Source organism: Lissotriton vulgaris, chromosome 7, assembly GCF_964263255.1.
Source record: "Lissotriton vulgaris chromosome 7, aLisVul1.2, whole genome shotgun sequence".
Classification (NCBI taxonomy): Eukaryota; Metazoa; Chordata; class Amphibia; order Caudata; family Salamandridae; genus Lissotriton; species Lissotriton vulgaris.
In genome coordinates, this window is record NC_141695.1 from 680979043 (window position 1) to 680995286 (window position 16244).

Consider the following 16244-nt stretch of genomic DNA (forward strand, 5'->3'; position numbering starts at 1 on the left):
GTCGCATAACCTTTGTTGAAAGGTGACTGGAAAGTACCAGGGGTGCCGGTATGTGTATGGTGAAAGACTGGCAGGAATGAGAGTTAAAATTTACTATAGGTACCTGTGCTGTAATTTTATTCTGGGCGATGTGACCTATGTCAAGGTTAAAAAGAAACAGCGAGAAATACCACGAATGATGGTCAAGAATTCCCTAAGTGTGAATCTGTGCCCATAGCTACAAAATTGTAGTTGTACTGATCTGTGTGAGATCACCTACACTACATAGATGCGTGAAACATGTTGACCGCCCGGAGAAGTCCAAAAAGGTGTTTCATCAGGACCAAAATAAACCAAATCTAGTTCATAATAAGAAAGTAAGAGTGCTCTCATGGTAAAGTGTACATACAACCTTTTTTACTTACATAGGTGTATGTATCTCCTATTTGGGTGACCTGTAAAAAAAAAAATAACACATTGACGATCTGGACTGTCCCGAACAAATTCACAGGGTGTGTCTACATGCACCCAATGGTGAGTTAATCAGTTTGGGAACAGAGCAAATCAAACTCATGCCTTCATATCTGAAAGATGAGGTGAAGTATATCACATCATGCATATCATATCAGATAGTATTTGTCATGTATAGTGCCAAACATACAGAGCATGCGTCTTACCCTGCTAGAATCAGGAAAGGGCCCCTTGGGATGTTGTGGATGCTACAACTCCTGCAGTTCTGATCATGAGGTGTTAACATTATGTAATTATGAAAAAATGTCAGACTATTTCAGCATTACTTATAGTTGTGTGTGTCGCTCCATCCCGTTGAGATGCGGAGGGGCGAGGGTCATTATCCCAATTATATAAACCCTGGTTCATATGTCGTGGTGGATATGTAGGGCCATTCAGAACCCTCCCGCTTGTGCTGCGATGTTCATTAATCTGGACCTTGACTTGCATAGTGGTCATGCCAATGTAACAGAGCCTGCATGGGCAAGTAATTGCATATTTTGCAATTCATTTTTTTGTGTGCATATTTCCATATACTTGTCCTGCATTTCCACAGAGTTCATCTGCTGTTCAAGATAGGCCAATAGCATTTTCAGTTTGCTGTGGTCCCCTTCAGCCTCACCAAAACCTCTTGGGTGTTCATGAAAGTGATGGTGGTGGTCAGTGCCCTTCTTCACAGTTTGGTATATAAATATTCTCATACCTCGACGCCCATTTGTTGAAGGTAAGCTCACCATAGCCAATCGTAGGCAACCACTGGAAGAAGGTAGAACTCCATGGTTTGTTTCTTATTATCGAGTCCTATCTCACTTGCGTTCATTAGAGCATTTGTGGAGTTGTGGCTTTCAATTTGCCCCTAAAAGTGCAGTGCATTGGCTGTGATAATGTTTCAGGCTTAGTCCGGGTTCATGGTAAGAGCAACTTTGAGGCTCTTGTTAAACATTCAGTGGGCCCAGTCTAAGGGCTGTCTGACCAATGCGATCTAGGTCTTTGAAGAGAATGCTTGTAATTTGCAGTGGTGGCTTCTAGAGTTTAATTGGTCCAGCAGCACACCCCTCCCTCTTTCCCACCCAGAGACTGTGGTGATTGTCACGTCCCTACTCTAAAGGAGGTGAAGAGCAAGCAACTCTGGTGTCTGTTGGCAGGCCGGCTTTACATCAATCTGATTGAGTTACAAGCCATTCGTCTGGCTGTAATTGCCGTTCTGCTGTTCATCAAGGGGAGGCTGGTTTTGGTTCTCAGGGACATAACTACATACATGTGGTACTGCATAGAGTAGCCCCATGTGGTACTGCAAAAAGCAGGGCAGAGTTGAGTCCTGGGCTTTGTGTCTGGACGTTCTGCATTTCTTTGGGTGGTTGGAGCGCCAGCGCATTTTCCTGACTGCAAACTGCCTTGCAGAGTCTGGAGTGGCAGAGCTATCAACAGCCACAGATCACATGTGGCGTCTATATCACGAGGTAACGCTGGAATCTTTCAAAAGAGGGGAGAACCTTTCCTACATATTTTAATCACCATTGAGCATGCATTGTTGAGTCTTGCTCGTTGGAATTTCCACAAGTACACTCATTGGGGGATGCATTTTTGCTGGAATGTAACACATCACACCTGGACACATTCCCATTTCTGCCTCCTGCCCAAACCTTTGAAAAATATCAGGCATGATGAAGTCATCCTGTGGCTCTGAATTGGGCCAGGGGAGTGTGGTACTTGGACCTTCTGGGCATAAGCATCTGTCCTCTAATCAGGTTCCCTTTTATTGTGGACCAGCTGTCTCAACATTGGGGCAGGGTACTTAACATCAATTTACGCACTCTAAACCTACATTCTTGGGGATTGAAGGATGGGCATTGACTGCATTTATTTTGCCATTTGAAATTGTGGAAGTCATCTTTGTTGCCAGGTGCCCTTCCACAAACTCTATTTATGCTGGTCTCTGGAACAAAATTATGGTCTTGTGTGAGACTCTACTTCCCCCTTACAAGCAAAATTGTCAAATATCCCGTTTCGGTTTGGTTGACAACGCAAAACAGCGGGCACTATTATATGTTTTGCAATATGAATCTTTTCTGGATTCACATGCTGTGCATTATTCTCCCTTAAGTGGTTGAGCTGGAATACTTAGCCTCTTCCAGCCCCCACCCCCCCCCAACCCACTCTTTATTTTGGTGGATGTAAAGGGCACCATTTGGTGCCATGACCGTCCCCTTGTGACATCAGACAAGTGCTCCGGAAGCCCCTCTACATGGCCGCAATACTCAGATTCTTTTTTCTGCCATTGATTATTGAAGCAACAGCGAAGCTTTGCAGATGGTGAGAAGTGTTTTCCAAGAAGTTGACTGATCATTGAGGAAAAATGAGGGGAAGGATAGCTAAAGTAGAAAAGATGAAAACAAATAAACATTGAAACGCTTGAGAAGTCACCAAAGATCACCAGCAAAGGTAGTGAACCGTGTAGGACATCGACCACATGGTTGGCGAATGCATGGAAGATGAGGTAGAACTATTGTGGGAAATGGAAAATACCTCCATTAGATTTGGCCGTGAATACCATCACAAGTTTTCTCAGAAAGAGAACCACAGAGTGTAATCTCTGCCTGCTGAGGGACCATGATATGAAGAACTGCAGTGTGTGTGTGCTGAGTTCAGGACGAATACCTTGAGGGCAGGTGAGAAGCTGCGGCTGGACCACCACACTATGATCCAGACACAAAAGAAGGGAGGATTGTTACGGAGGAACCTCAACATGTAGAGTGAAGAGGCCAGTGTTGAGGTGATGGACTCGGGTGCTGTGGTAGATGAAATGGGCAAAATAGAGCCTCAACAGCATCCTCTGGAAACGTAAAAACAATCTGGGGAAGAGACTTTGAATTCAAAGCCGCACAATACTACTTTGGCAACAAAACACTCAGCGACCGGAAGGGAACAAAAGGAAACCAAAAGAACCCCACCTGTCCCGAACAAGGGACACTGATGGTTGATGTGCTTTGGACAAACTTTCGAAGTAGAACAGCAATTGAGAGCAGGAGAAGGTCAAGCAGAACCTGTTGGGTACGTTAGACTCTAAGAAAAGGTTGCCCTTGTAATAGAGAAAAGAAAGGCGGCTCGAGGCTGGAATGATCACAATCTTTATGCATTAATATGGGAATGCTGAAGCCCTTTAAAACGTCCAGGGGAGGTGAGCGGAGAGGAAGAAGAGCAGGTGAGCTTGAAACACCTGCAGTCCCCATACCACAAAAAGAGTAACAGAAAATGTTCTATGAGAGAGATCCAGAGGACCAGGGGGACTTTCAGGATGTCAAAAGTGGCGAGGACCAGAGCAGGACTGAAAAACAGGCTCATCAGAGGAACCAGATGTCGAATTCCCCACAAGACTATCGCCACCAGATGATTTTTAAGTGTATAATGCTGTTGTAAAAAGAGCAGTACAAAAGGGGGTGGTGATGGATGGAGCATCTGAACCATTCAAACACTCACACCCAGCCAACAGATCTGGCTTTAATCCATCACCGTTCTTTAGCCCACTCTGCCACCTCAGTTCAAGCATGGCCATATGCAAATCAGTCTGACCCTGTGCCTCATGGGAACAGTCCAGCCAGAACTGCCAAGCCATGCCTTCCCTGGACAGGATTCAAGCTTCCTAGGACTGGTTTCTGGCATTTCAGCCGTCTTCAGCCAGGCTTGCTTGAATCCAGTGGCAAAGTGAGCAAGGGACTCACGTCTGAGCATACCCTGCCAACTTATGGCGAACAAAGCGTTACAAAAGGGGGTGGTGATGGACGGAGCATCTGAACCAATCAAACACTCACACCCAGTCAACAGATCTGGGTTTAATCCATCACCGTTCTTCAGCCCACTCTGCCACCCCACTTCAAGCATGGCCATACGCAAATTAGTGTGACCCCACACCGGATTCAAGCTTCCTAGGACCGGTTTCTGGCATTTCAGCCATCTTCAGCCAGGCTTGTTGTAAACAGAGCAGCAGAAAATGATGTGATGCAGTTGGAGGCGGAAAGGGCAAAGACCTGTTTCTTCTCTTAGATGCTGCCTTCCAAGAGCAGGAACCAGTACCTCCCTATGGTCCCAAGCACCCTGGGTCAGAGAAGGGAAGCTTTCAGGGAACAAATATACTACAAAGCATTAGCACCAAAAATTGAGACAGTACAAGCATTCCTCCAAAGACCCTGTGTATATTATGGGCAATGCAATGGCCAATTTAATCATAGTGGCCATGGTGAGATATAGAGGCAATATCCACTGGACTCCATCCCAGAAAAGCAAAAGAGTGGAGATGGTAGGCCGTTATATAGAGGGGAGCCGTGGCACAATGGAGGAGTGTAAATTTGAATGTCCTACTCACCCGCTATGCCCACAGCCACTGGGAAGAGTTGGGAGAACTCTTGTAGGATCCGAGCAAGTGGAAAGAGTAAAAGATAAGAAACTGATGTCTGCGTGCTCTGCTCTGTCACTTAAGAGCAGAGTGGTTGGCCCTGCATCCCATAGCGGCATACAGGAACTGCTATGGAAGTCTTTTTGATAAAGTAGATTTTTTTTGTTTGTTTCAAAAACCTTTATTGAACCATTGTTCGATACATCAGTGCAATATCCAATCAGCGAATCGTAAGTCACATTGTGATACAAGTATATTACACCTTCCCGTAACAATGGGTCTATAACATTTACTTCCCTCACCCCCCAATGCCATTGATGCTGGTTGAAAAGTCTTGTAGTACAGTCCAAATCTTACTATTAGAGCATGTCGTCTTGTAGTGCAGGCAACAATCAACAGTGCAATATGCAAGGGTTTAGGCAATACAATGTACAGGAGCACAATTGCAATGTCCTGGGACAACCCTAAGAGGGCCACAAGTGGACATGGTGCCAGTTGGATCCCTAACATGACCGAGAGCCCATCAAACGTCTGTGTCCAAGAAGCTGCCATCTGGGGCAACTCCATGCCAGATGCAGGAAGCCCGCCCCCTCCCCACCACACCTGGTGCACCTATCATTGTCTCTGAGACGAAATCTATAGAGCTTGGTTGGGGTGTGGTATAACAGGTGCAAGAATTTAAAATGAATGAGACGTAATCTGCTGTTGCCAGTAATGGCTACCGTTTGTGTACAGCTACATTCCCATTGTTCTCAGATCAAGTATATTGATAGGGAAATGATTCATGCTAAGAGTATCCCACTATGAAGAGCTTACCTGAAGGTAAGTAACTTGTTGTTTTATGCCATGTTGAAACGCTCTGGTATTGTGCAAGGTTTAGTAGATATTTTTGTGAGGACTTGAACCTTTAAAGTGAAGGACTGTTGTGTGGGAAAAGCTTTGAAAACCCTTGATGAGATTTGAAAGTTATTTTGAGCCTGTATTTGTAGGTCTGGCATTAGACCCGACCTTGATAGTTTACTAAAATAGTATGTATAATGTACTCCATTGAGTCTTCTTTATTGATTGTCATGCTATTGTTGTTCGCTTAATTTTTTCCCCACTCGCTATAGCATTCCACTTAGGATTGTCAGTCTGCAACATCAGCTCCTAAGTACTCTGAGTAATGTTGTTTTCCTCTTTGAAGAGGAGAGTGTCCTCACACAAAGTATTTATAGCTACTAGCATGACACTGTATGTATTTTGAAACCCCCCCATCCCCAATTGCATTTAGTTTTTTAGCAAATGTTCTTAACCTATATTGCTAGAGATTCAGCAGCTCCCAGAGCAATTAAAAAACATTAGAAAGCTAAAATAAAACAAGCATTGTCAAAGTGAAAAAGATTTCAGGTAATGCCAGATATACTGGCTTTGCCAAAGCAGTTTTAAAACTGGGGACATTTTCGTTTTGCAAATTTACTTTTAATGTTTAAAGGTCAAATTAAGTTGCCATATTGTGAAACTTTGATTAGTTTAAGATTTCCTGTTGGATGTTGATTCTTTCAATTGTTTCACTTTCATACTATACTTTTTATCCAACAGGAAAACTTTTGAAGTCGATGATATTTTGAAAAAGGTGGAGAAGATGAGAGGGGATCATGAGTCTCACAAGTATGTTACTTATGGTTATGTTAACACATTTGATCAGAAGGGTAGTATTCAATGCTGGATTTTGTAATATATTGTTTGCTGCTTATGTTGCTGCAAATACACATGCTTTGCATTCTCTTGTGATCTAGTGTTGGAACCTGACATTGCAAGTATTTTCCTATTCCAATAAGTTTTTAGCCACAAGGTGTAAAGTGACTTCTTGTTCCACAATGTGCATGGTCCTTGCCTTCACCATTATTTTTCTCTGTTGCACAGGTTCTGATGTGGAAAGCAACAGTTCCGATACTGGTGCATCTGGGCTCGCAAGCTTTAGGCATTATATCCTCTCATTGTATCTGGAGGAATTAAAACACATTGATTGCCCACATTGTAATTTCAAGTATCTGATAGAGACTCATAGTTGTACCTTAAAATTCCCTTGGGCGTCAATCTGGATCCGGATATTTTTCATCAGCAGTACCCCTGCGGGTTGGTAGGTGGCGTCTGTTGCTCCACGTCCGTCGCCGACATAACTAGTGCCAAGATGACGTCGCAGGACCTATATAGACGCTGCCCTTGCGCGCTGAAGTCAGTTATTTCTATTTCCGTGCCGGCCTAAGTGCAGATCTGGAGCGAGCTACCCCTGAACCGTTTTTTGCTAGTGTTTTGCAACTTTTTGTAATTCATTTTCCTGAGTCTTGGACTCCTGGTGCGTCTAGGATGTCAGAACGTCAGACCAGCTTTAAGTTCTGTGGCTCCTGTCTTCGGGCGAGGACCGTGACAGATTCGCACCTAGTGTGCCTTTATTGTCTGGAGCGTGACCACAATTCGAAGTTGTGCTCAGAGTGCTGGGCCATGAACATGAAAGCTTTGCTGGAGCAGTCCCGAAAGCTGTTGGAGGCCCTGCGCTCTACTCCGCGTCGCTCCCTTTCTCGTTTGAGGAGGAAGGTCTTGGACGAACGTGGATCCCACACTTCTCGTCGTATTCAAAGTCGTTGGGGAGGTCTTCGGGTAAGTCAGGGAAAGCAAGAAGTTGTCGAAGAAGCACATGTGCACTACGACTTCACCCTGCCTGTCGGCCGACGTACCGCAGAACTTTGAGCGTCTTCGCTCGAAAGTTGTCTCCGGAGCAGCCTTCTGAGACAACTCCATTTTTCCCTGCTTTTCCTGGAGCTGGAGTGACTCTGGCCTAAATCCAGAAATTCTATGAGTCCCTGTACCTTATTTTTGGGTAGACTGGCTCCACCGGTACGCATTTGGGCCCCGCGGAGTGGTTTGTGGGCCCTAGGCCTTCGACACCAGCAGCTTCAGCCTAGACTCCGAAGGGCCTCTGTGGATACGGTTTCAGATCTGGATCAAAGCTGGTCAATCTCACTTTACCTTCCCCGACGTACATCCCAATGACAGTGCTCCGGGTGTCGACCATGCCCTCGGTCGGCAGCGACCCCATCCTTGTTTCCAAAGCGGACATGGAACTGAACGGACGCCGATAGGGACTTTTGTTCCTGTTTTCATTCCTGGTGTTCATTTTGGGCCATAAGCGGGTGATGTTGAATGGGAGAGGCAGCTGGACCCTTTAACTGACCAGCTTGAAGAATTGGACTGGCAGATGGACCTGAGCGATGCCAGCAGTCTAGTCCCAGACTACTTTGACTACGGGAGGGAGCTTCCTACGCTGTGGCGGTGAGAAGGGTAGACTAGGTCCTAGGCCTTAAGCTTACTTCGGTGGCAGTCCGGACTAAGCCCCTGACAGAGGTGCGTCAGCCTGTGGCTTCCACTTCCGAACCCCTCTTGCCATTTAATGAAGCCCTTACTGATGTTCTTCTGGGCACTGGGTCCAAGCCCAGCACAGGGACAGAACAATCACCTTCTGTCACCGCCCCGGGATACCCTGCGTTCCAGATGCAACATCTCTCCCCTGAGAGCTTGGTGGTCCAAGCCTCATCTTCAAAAAGGTGCTGGTTGTGGACTTATGACTTATTTTGCAACAAAGCACACTTGACGCTTAATTGCGTTACCGATTCTTTGGCTACGGTCAGATCTGTGGGCCTCCTGGCTGGCACTTATCCACCTCGGACTACCTTTTGTGACTGAGGAAGGCGTGCCCAACCACGTCCTGTTCAGACCAGCCACTGTTACATACGAGCTGTCCAGCCTCTGCGCGGCCCGGACGTGGGACCCAGCGCCCTCGTGGTAAGGGAGCCAGCAGGTGGGCCAGTCCACCCTTTCCACCTCTGCCTCCAAACCTTCCTAGTCGGATGTTCATTAGCCAGTCAGAGGCAGGATTTGCCATCACTTTCTACGCTAGAAGTCCATCACGTCGGACAGGTGGATTCAGCAAATAGTCAGAAGGGGCCACTCCTTCCCCTTTGAGAATACTACTCCCTCCATGCCACCTTTTTACGACATATGTCCGAGGATCATTTGGCACTTCTCTGCAAGGAAGCTTCGGCTCGCTTGGCCAAGAGAGCAGTAGAGAGTGTCCCTGTGCCAGAAATAGGTCACGGTTGTTATTCTTAGTTCTTTCTGGTGCCCAAAAGGGACTTGAGCCTGCATCTGATCTTAGACCTCCGGACCCTCAACTACTTCTGGAAGAAGTTCGAAATGCTTACTTTCGCCCCGGTCCTGTCTGCAATCGACCCAGGAGGCTGATGGTGACGTTGGACTTGAAGGTCGCTTATTTCCACATCCCCGTCTTACCAGCCTACCGAGGTTACCTAAGTCCACCATGCTCCCCTTTGACCTTACCAGTGCCCCTCGGGTGTTCACATAGGTGATGGCGTTTATCGCAGCTCTTCTGTGCAGATCAGGGGTTCCAGTCTTCCTCTATTTTGATGTCTGGCTGTTTAAAGGCATGCTCGCCCCAGGCTGTTGCCTCCCAACTCCGGGCAACGGCAGACTGTAGGAGAGCAGGATCCGATTCTTACAGTTAGCCCCACTTTTTCTGATGTTTCACTGTTTTTCGACTTTAGTCTGGCTGTGGTCCTGCTAACCAGGAACCCAGCCTAACTGCTTCCTCTCTAAAATGATTGCAAGTACTTTAAGTACAACACAGATTGGAATCTGGGGTACCTTTTATAAGTCCCTAGTATATGGTATCCTATATACCCAGGGCATAGGTACCCCAGTGGCCTTTCGGGTGCCGCACCATGTATTATGCCACCCCTGAGAGACGATTAAAAGTGACACAACAGGTCTGCTACAGCAGCCTGTGTAAGGTGGTGTATGCACCTCTTACCCAAATTAGGTTCCCTATACCTACCTGATATTGCTGCACACATAAACATATCAGTCACCCCTATGGCAGGTCTTATCAATCCTGAAGGCAGGGTGCAGGGTTTTGTGTGTGAGGGTGCCCATGCATGAGCTGAGCCCCTCTGCAGCCTTCAGAACCTATTCTCCGGGGTTATTTGTGAAGCAGCCAACCATATTCTTTTAAGTGCAATGAAACATGTTGTGTTTGGTGTCAAACACCTTGGAATCATACCTCCCCACCAGTACTGGCTGGGGGAGGTATGATTCCACCCTCCTAGAGGGAGAAATAGGACCACATCGGTACACCCGTTACCAGCTTAACGGAAACCTGGCGTCACAAGATGGATGCTGCCAGCCACAGACACGCGTCTGCCTTCCTGCTGCTGGACAAAACTCCGGCAGGGGAGGCTGGACAGTGTATTGGGGCTTTGATGTCTGCACTGGGGGCACATTTGGTGTCCCTGTGCATGGTCCAGCGCAATCCGGTTGCAGGGGCACTCAGCCCCTGATCTGGCGCGAAACTGGACAAAGGATAGGGGTGTAACCACCCCTCTGTCCTGACCCTACCGTAGGTGGGTCCCCAGAGTTTGTCCCACCCCTTCCTTAGGTATAAAGTAGGAACCCCGGACTACAGGACTTTAGATTTACCTGGACGAAACTCAGCTACAGAACTTCATCTATCTACACTTCGTTGGATGACCGAAGAATCTCCCTTGGAGTAAAGGAGAAACTCCCCTGCAATGTAGGCACCAAATATGTATCTGTCTGGTTTGTAACTACGCAGCTCCTGAAGGACTCCGAAGACTTTGCAACACAGGAGGTGTGTTGTCAGGGTTCCCCGAGGCCGATCCATGCTCTCCGCAAACCTGAGATCCCAAGCCCTTGTGGGGGCCAGGCAACCCGAACCCCTGGACAGTGGCACATTTGCAGCAGGATATGCTTCATGGCGATCCCTGAAACTGTGCTTTGGGCTACTTGTCGTCCAGACCAGAGCAGTGATTCCACCGAAGATTACTGGCCTACACTCCACGAGTGAGCCATGGGCTGGTATTTAGTGTTTCCTCTCGAGGTCCCTTCGCGATCCCTTGTACGTCAACTTATCTGTCCATGAGAAGGGTACTGTAACTTTCAACGGGCATACCTTGTTGCTCCGGACATGCCTTGACTCTCCATCGCTTGTGGAGTCACCAGGACCTTGCTGGTCCATCCCGAAGCCTTTTTACTTTCACCGTGTGGGTTGCAGTTGTCAAGGCTTGTTGTCTCCAAGCCGGACACCGAACCCCCCGCCCCCCCCCCCCCCCCCTCCCCCCCTCCCGCCCCCCCAGCACTCAACATCCTTCGTGGGACAGTTCGTCTGCAGTCTCTGGTCGTTGTCGACGTCTCCTGGTCCCCGTGGCAGCGGAGTCAAGCTTCACCTCATCGCACCTGAAACACCTGACATTGATGGGCATTGGTCTACCATGCCCCTGGTCACCCTAAAGTGACCCAGACTCTGTCCCCTCTGCTTTCAGGTTCTTCACAGCTCCGATCCGGGCTTGGATCACACCGGACACTTTTCCTTTCCCTGGCAGCAGCACTTTACAGGAACTCGCCATTGAAAACAGTGATGATTCCTGACACGATTTGACACCTATGCACCCGGCTTCCCTGGGTGAGGTAACACGAGTACTCTGGTGCTCACATGGGTGCTGGCTTTAGAACCTTCTAAGTTTAAAAGGGTTTGCTCCAAGTCCTCTCCGAAGTGTCCCTAATCTTTAAAATACCAACCCCGACTTGCCCATAGGATTTACAGAGCTCGCGGCTGTGTTCTCACACTGCACGCATCCCCCGTGAGCACCCTGTGTCACTACCATGGGTGGTTCCTTGGGGTCCCAGTGATTCTAAGTGCTCCGGGCACTGTGTCTAGGCAAGTTGTGGTTCTTATACCACTTTCTTAATATATGGTTTGGTCCCCCTTTGGGCCCATTGTATATTGTGCTATTTACTTATGTTCTTTTGTGTTGATATTGTGTACCTTGTTCTCTAATCTCATAAAGAGGTTAGTAGAGTGTTTGGAAATAAATAAATATATTTTATATATACCTTGTGTGGTTCTCCTTTCATTTGCTCAGTCAAGAGGTTATAATCTGGTAAACCAAGCTGCTTAACACTCCTTCAAGACGTAGCCTGAAGACTGCTCTCCATAGCTACCACTATGATAACTTTCAATAAAGGTTGTCCACTAGAACTAGTGGACAGCATATACCAGGGCAACTTCTCACACAGACCTTCTGCACTCGCTGGGGTTCACTATAAACGTGCCAAAGTCACACCCAGCTCCCTCTCAGAGGCTTCCTTTCATGAAAGCGAATCTGTACACGGTGCAGTTTCGGGCTTATCCTCACGAGCAGCAAGTCTGGGATATTCAGGCTATGATAAATGTAAATTGTAAATTGATACTTGCATAGCGCACTACTCACCCGCAAGGGTCTCAAGGCGCTTGATGAATACCGCTGTGGAACCCATCCTGGCTTTCCCTGTGAGGCGTCCACTCCTGGGCACCCCCAAGAAGGTGGAGGCCAGGCATCCTTAGCGTTGTTGGGATTAAGCAAGCTATTGCCCAGAGTTGCAGAGTAGGACTCAATGATTGGAATAGGCACCGAGGCGAGAATTATGAGGTCCGTGGAATTTTGGAGCCCAAGACCCGCCGAGGCGGGGAATTGAACCCTTGTCCCGGGCTAGACCTCTGCATCAGGGTCTGCCGCTCTAATCATTGAGCCACACTTCTCCACCTGAGCCACATGATATTGATGTGTCAGACTCTATCCTGTATTCAGGTGAGAATGTCTCTAAAGCTGCTTGGCCTCCTGTATCCTGCTGGATAATGCCTGATGGCATTTGTGGTCTTTGCAGTGGGACCTGAAGTTCCAGTGGGTGCAGCATCCAGGGAATCTTTCTGACTGTATCCAGATCTCAGAGGGAACAGCACACCAACTGCAGTGGTGGCTAACAAACTAAGATTGGGTCAGAGTTAGCTCCCTCTCCCAACCAGACGTAACGGTGGTGACAGATCAGTCACTCCTGCGAAGGGGCGGCCATTTGGGGAAGGCAGAGATCAGAGGCATCTGGTCTCAAGTGGAGTCCGGTCTCCTTATCAACCATCTGGAGCTGCGGAAAATTAGACTGGCACTGAATGCAGTCCTTCTATCTATCAAGGGGAAAGTGGTGCAGGTGTTCACGGACAACGGTACCGCCATGCGGTACTGCAGCAAACAGGGCGGGGTGAGGTTATGGACCCTTTGTCAGGAGGCTCTCTGCCTCGAGACATGGCTGGAACGTCAGGGTATGGCCCTGGTGGTTTAGCATTTGGTGAGCTCTCTGAATGCCAGAGCAGACAAAATCAGCCAACTGTGCCTGGTCGTTCACAAATGGCGTCTCCATCCGGAGGTGGCGCAAGTTCTCTTTCAGCAGTGAAAGAGCCTTGGTTAGATCTGTTCGCCTAAGAATGAACGCCTAATGTCAGCAATATTGTGCTTTGGAGTTTCGAAGGCGGCACTTTTCGTTGCGAGTGGAGCTCCTGTACGCCTTTCCACCTATACCACTTCTGCCCAGAGTGATCAAGAAGATCAAGCACAACCAGGCTCCATTCATTCTTGTAGCACTGGATTGGGTACCAAGAGTCTGGTACTCCGACGTTCTGAGTATGGCCATCGATCCTCTAATAATACTTCCCCCTTTGGGAGGATCTTTTGCCGCAGCAGGAGGTGGTTCTTCACCTGAACCTATCCAGTCTCCACCTTCTTGTGTGCAGATTGACCAGTGTCAGTTGACCGCTTTCGACTTTCCGCCTGAAGTCTGTGATGTTATTTTGGCAGCCGGGCGTCCCTCCACTAAACAGTATGTTCGAGGCATGTGGGCCGCTAAATTCATATCTTGTGCATAGATCGCCGCCTAGTGTTGGGTCCGGATGATTGCACCATGTTGTCCTGGAAGAGTCTTTGAAGTATCACAAGATAGATGGCTCCTCCCCTAGACTACAGTGCGCATGGGCATCCTCTCCATCTTCAGATTGTTTTTTTCCGCCATTGGGTTCGGATGTGTTCCGTGACTCTCGTTCGGAACCTATAGGAAAAACTTGTTTTCTTCAGGCCAACAGGCCTCTTTAAGTGTCGGTATTGTACTTCTTTCGGTTCTGAGTTAATTTATCCGGTTTCCCGGATACTTGAGCACGTGTGCTCCCAGCTTTTTAGGCCCGATCGAAGATTGACATAGACGATGGAATTCCAAGTCTCGTTTAAGCGTTGCCCGGTCTGTAACGCGAAGTATCCTCTCTCAGACATGCACCCTGTGTGCAACAGGTTTCTGTCTCCAGACCACGACGAGGAGAGTTGCTTGGCCTGTTCGAAATTCAGGTCTGAAGAGGCGCTCGCTCTTCGACGTGAGGCGAGACTACCCGCGCGGAGAACGTCGGATGTGGAGGATATCTTCGAAGCTGGGGACGACGAGGGCGTCCAAGAGGAGGAACCGGAGCACTTCTCCGACCCGGCCTCCTGTCAAGTATCTTACTACGGAGAAGCGGTAGACGATGAGAACATCGAGGACGATGAGGCCGTCTAGGTAAGAGACGCCGGTATGGCCATTGGAGCCGCAGAGGGCGGCTCCAGCGATGAGCAAGACCCAACCTAACCTTCGGGGGTCGACAGTGACACTGTCTTGTCAAAGGCTCAGGTCGAAGCATCGCCGGAAGCCTTAGGCAAGATCTTTATACTCATTCTACAGCCCCGCAATCTGGCCCGGCTAAGAATATTTCAGAGCCTTCGGTGGGTACGCCTTCGAAAACGAAACCAAAACTGACTAAAGACAAATCGAAACCGACCGAAACTGGTCAAACCAGTATTCCTTTCGCAAAGCCTCGTTCCATCGGATCCTAAGAATGCTCAAAGTGTCATTGCCCCTTCTGGGTCACAGAAGGGTGCCAACCCGAAGATCGGCACATCCAAGAAGGTGCCAAAGGCCCAAAGAGACGGAGCGACGTCATCTAAGGCTGCCCTCGGGGGCGTGGACACTGAAGACGGACTTGAGTCGCAGCCGCCCCTCAGTCCGAATGCATACAAGTTGATGCTGGTGAGGTTCTCGAAGACCAGCACAAAATGGCCGCGTAGGAATGTGACGTATCAAGCCGCGGCCATTTTGGGAATCCCGGTGCAACACCTGGCTCGAAGTTGGCGATGGCCGTGAAAAAAGTCAAACAGCCATCAGGGCCTCCACCTATAGTTATTGCACTGCCTCCGACTGCAAGACCTAAAACGTCTAAGCCGGCACAGGGCACCGACCCTGATAATATGATGTCAAAACTTAAGGAAACGACCGCCACTCCTGAAGGCGTCGGTTCCACTCCACCTTCTTCTGAAAGCTCAAAGAAGTTGTACATTGACTCTGCAACCGGAAGACTCACCCTTTTCAAATGAAAGATCTTAATGGAGAAGCCAATGGAATCCTATCAAATTCCACTCAAAAGGAAAAGAGACTCTGCTTCCTCGTCAGTTCTTTTCGAGTCCATAAGGCCTTATGGACAAGCCTTTACTCATTCCCCAACACGCACTGAGGATGGTGGGGGTGATGACCAGAATGACGAGCAATTCAACTATCCTGATGAATCTAATCAGGATGACTCGCAGGATGTGCTCGACGATCAAGACACGGCGGACACCCAGTCTTACCAAGTAAAGACAGCCCCCGCAGAGGATATTGCGGCGTTCAACGCTCTAATTGAAAGGGCAGCGTTGAACCATGATGTGGTCATGCATGCAGACCCAGTTGAGGAGGACTTTCTGTTTGATACCTTCTCTACGTCGGACAGATCAGTGAAGACGCTGCCGATGCTGAAGGGTGCCCTTAAGCACGCGAATGACATTTTCAAGGACACAACCAGAGCAAGGGTGGTGAACCCACGTATTTAAAAGAAATACAGGCCTGCTCCTGTGGACCCTACGTATATCAGGGGTCAATTGCCATTGGACTCTTTGGTGGTCTCCAATGCCCGGAAGAGGGCGAACTCACAAACAAGTGGTGATGCTCCTCCCCCAGACAAACAATCTAAAGTATTAGAAGCCTCTGGGAAGCGGGTTGCTGTGCAGGCGGCGAATATTTGGAGAATAGCCAATACACAAGCTCTACTGGCTAGGTACGATAGGGCTCACTATGATACACTAGAGCAATTGTTGCAACACTTGCCTGATGCATATAGAGAGGGGGCGGAAATGTTGATTCAGGAAGGGAAACTGATATCAAACGCTTCTATCAAGTGTGCCCTAGATTCCGCAGACACTCCAGCCAGGGCCATTAATACTAGTGTAATGCTAAGGAGGAAGGCATGGTTACGAATTTCAGGGTTTAAGCCAGAAATACAAACAAGTTTTCTCAATCACCCCGTTAACCCAGATTTCTTGTTTGGTCCTGACGTTGACACGATTCTTGAGAAGATCGAGAAGGACACCGAGAC

At 48.3% G+C, this 16244-nt stretch overlaps 1 protein-coding gene across 1 annotated transcript in view; it reads left to right on the plus strand.

The window, feature by feature from the left end:
• SUZ12 (SUZ12 polycomb repressive complex 2 subunit) overlaps nucleotides 1-16244 on the plus strand; it is a 910103-nt gene that overhangs the window by 143006 nt on the left and 750853 nt on the right. The window contains exon 4 of the mRNA XM_086930882.1: nucleotides 6461-6529. Coding sequence (XP_086787008.1) covers nucleotides 6461-6529 — 69 coding nt within the window. The remainder of the gene's footprint in view (nucleotides 1-6460; nucleotides 6530-16244) is intronic.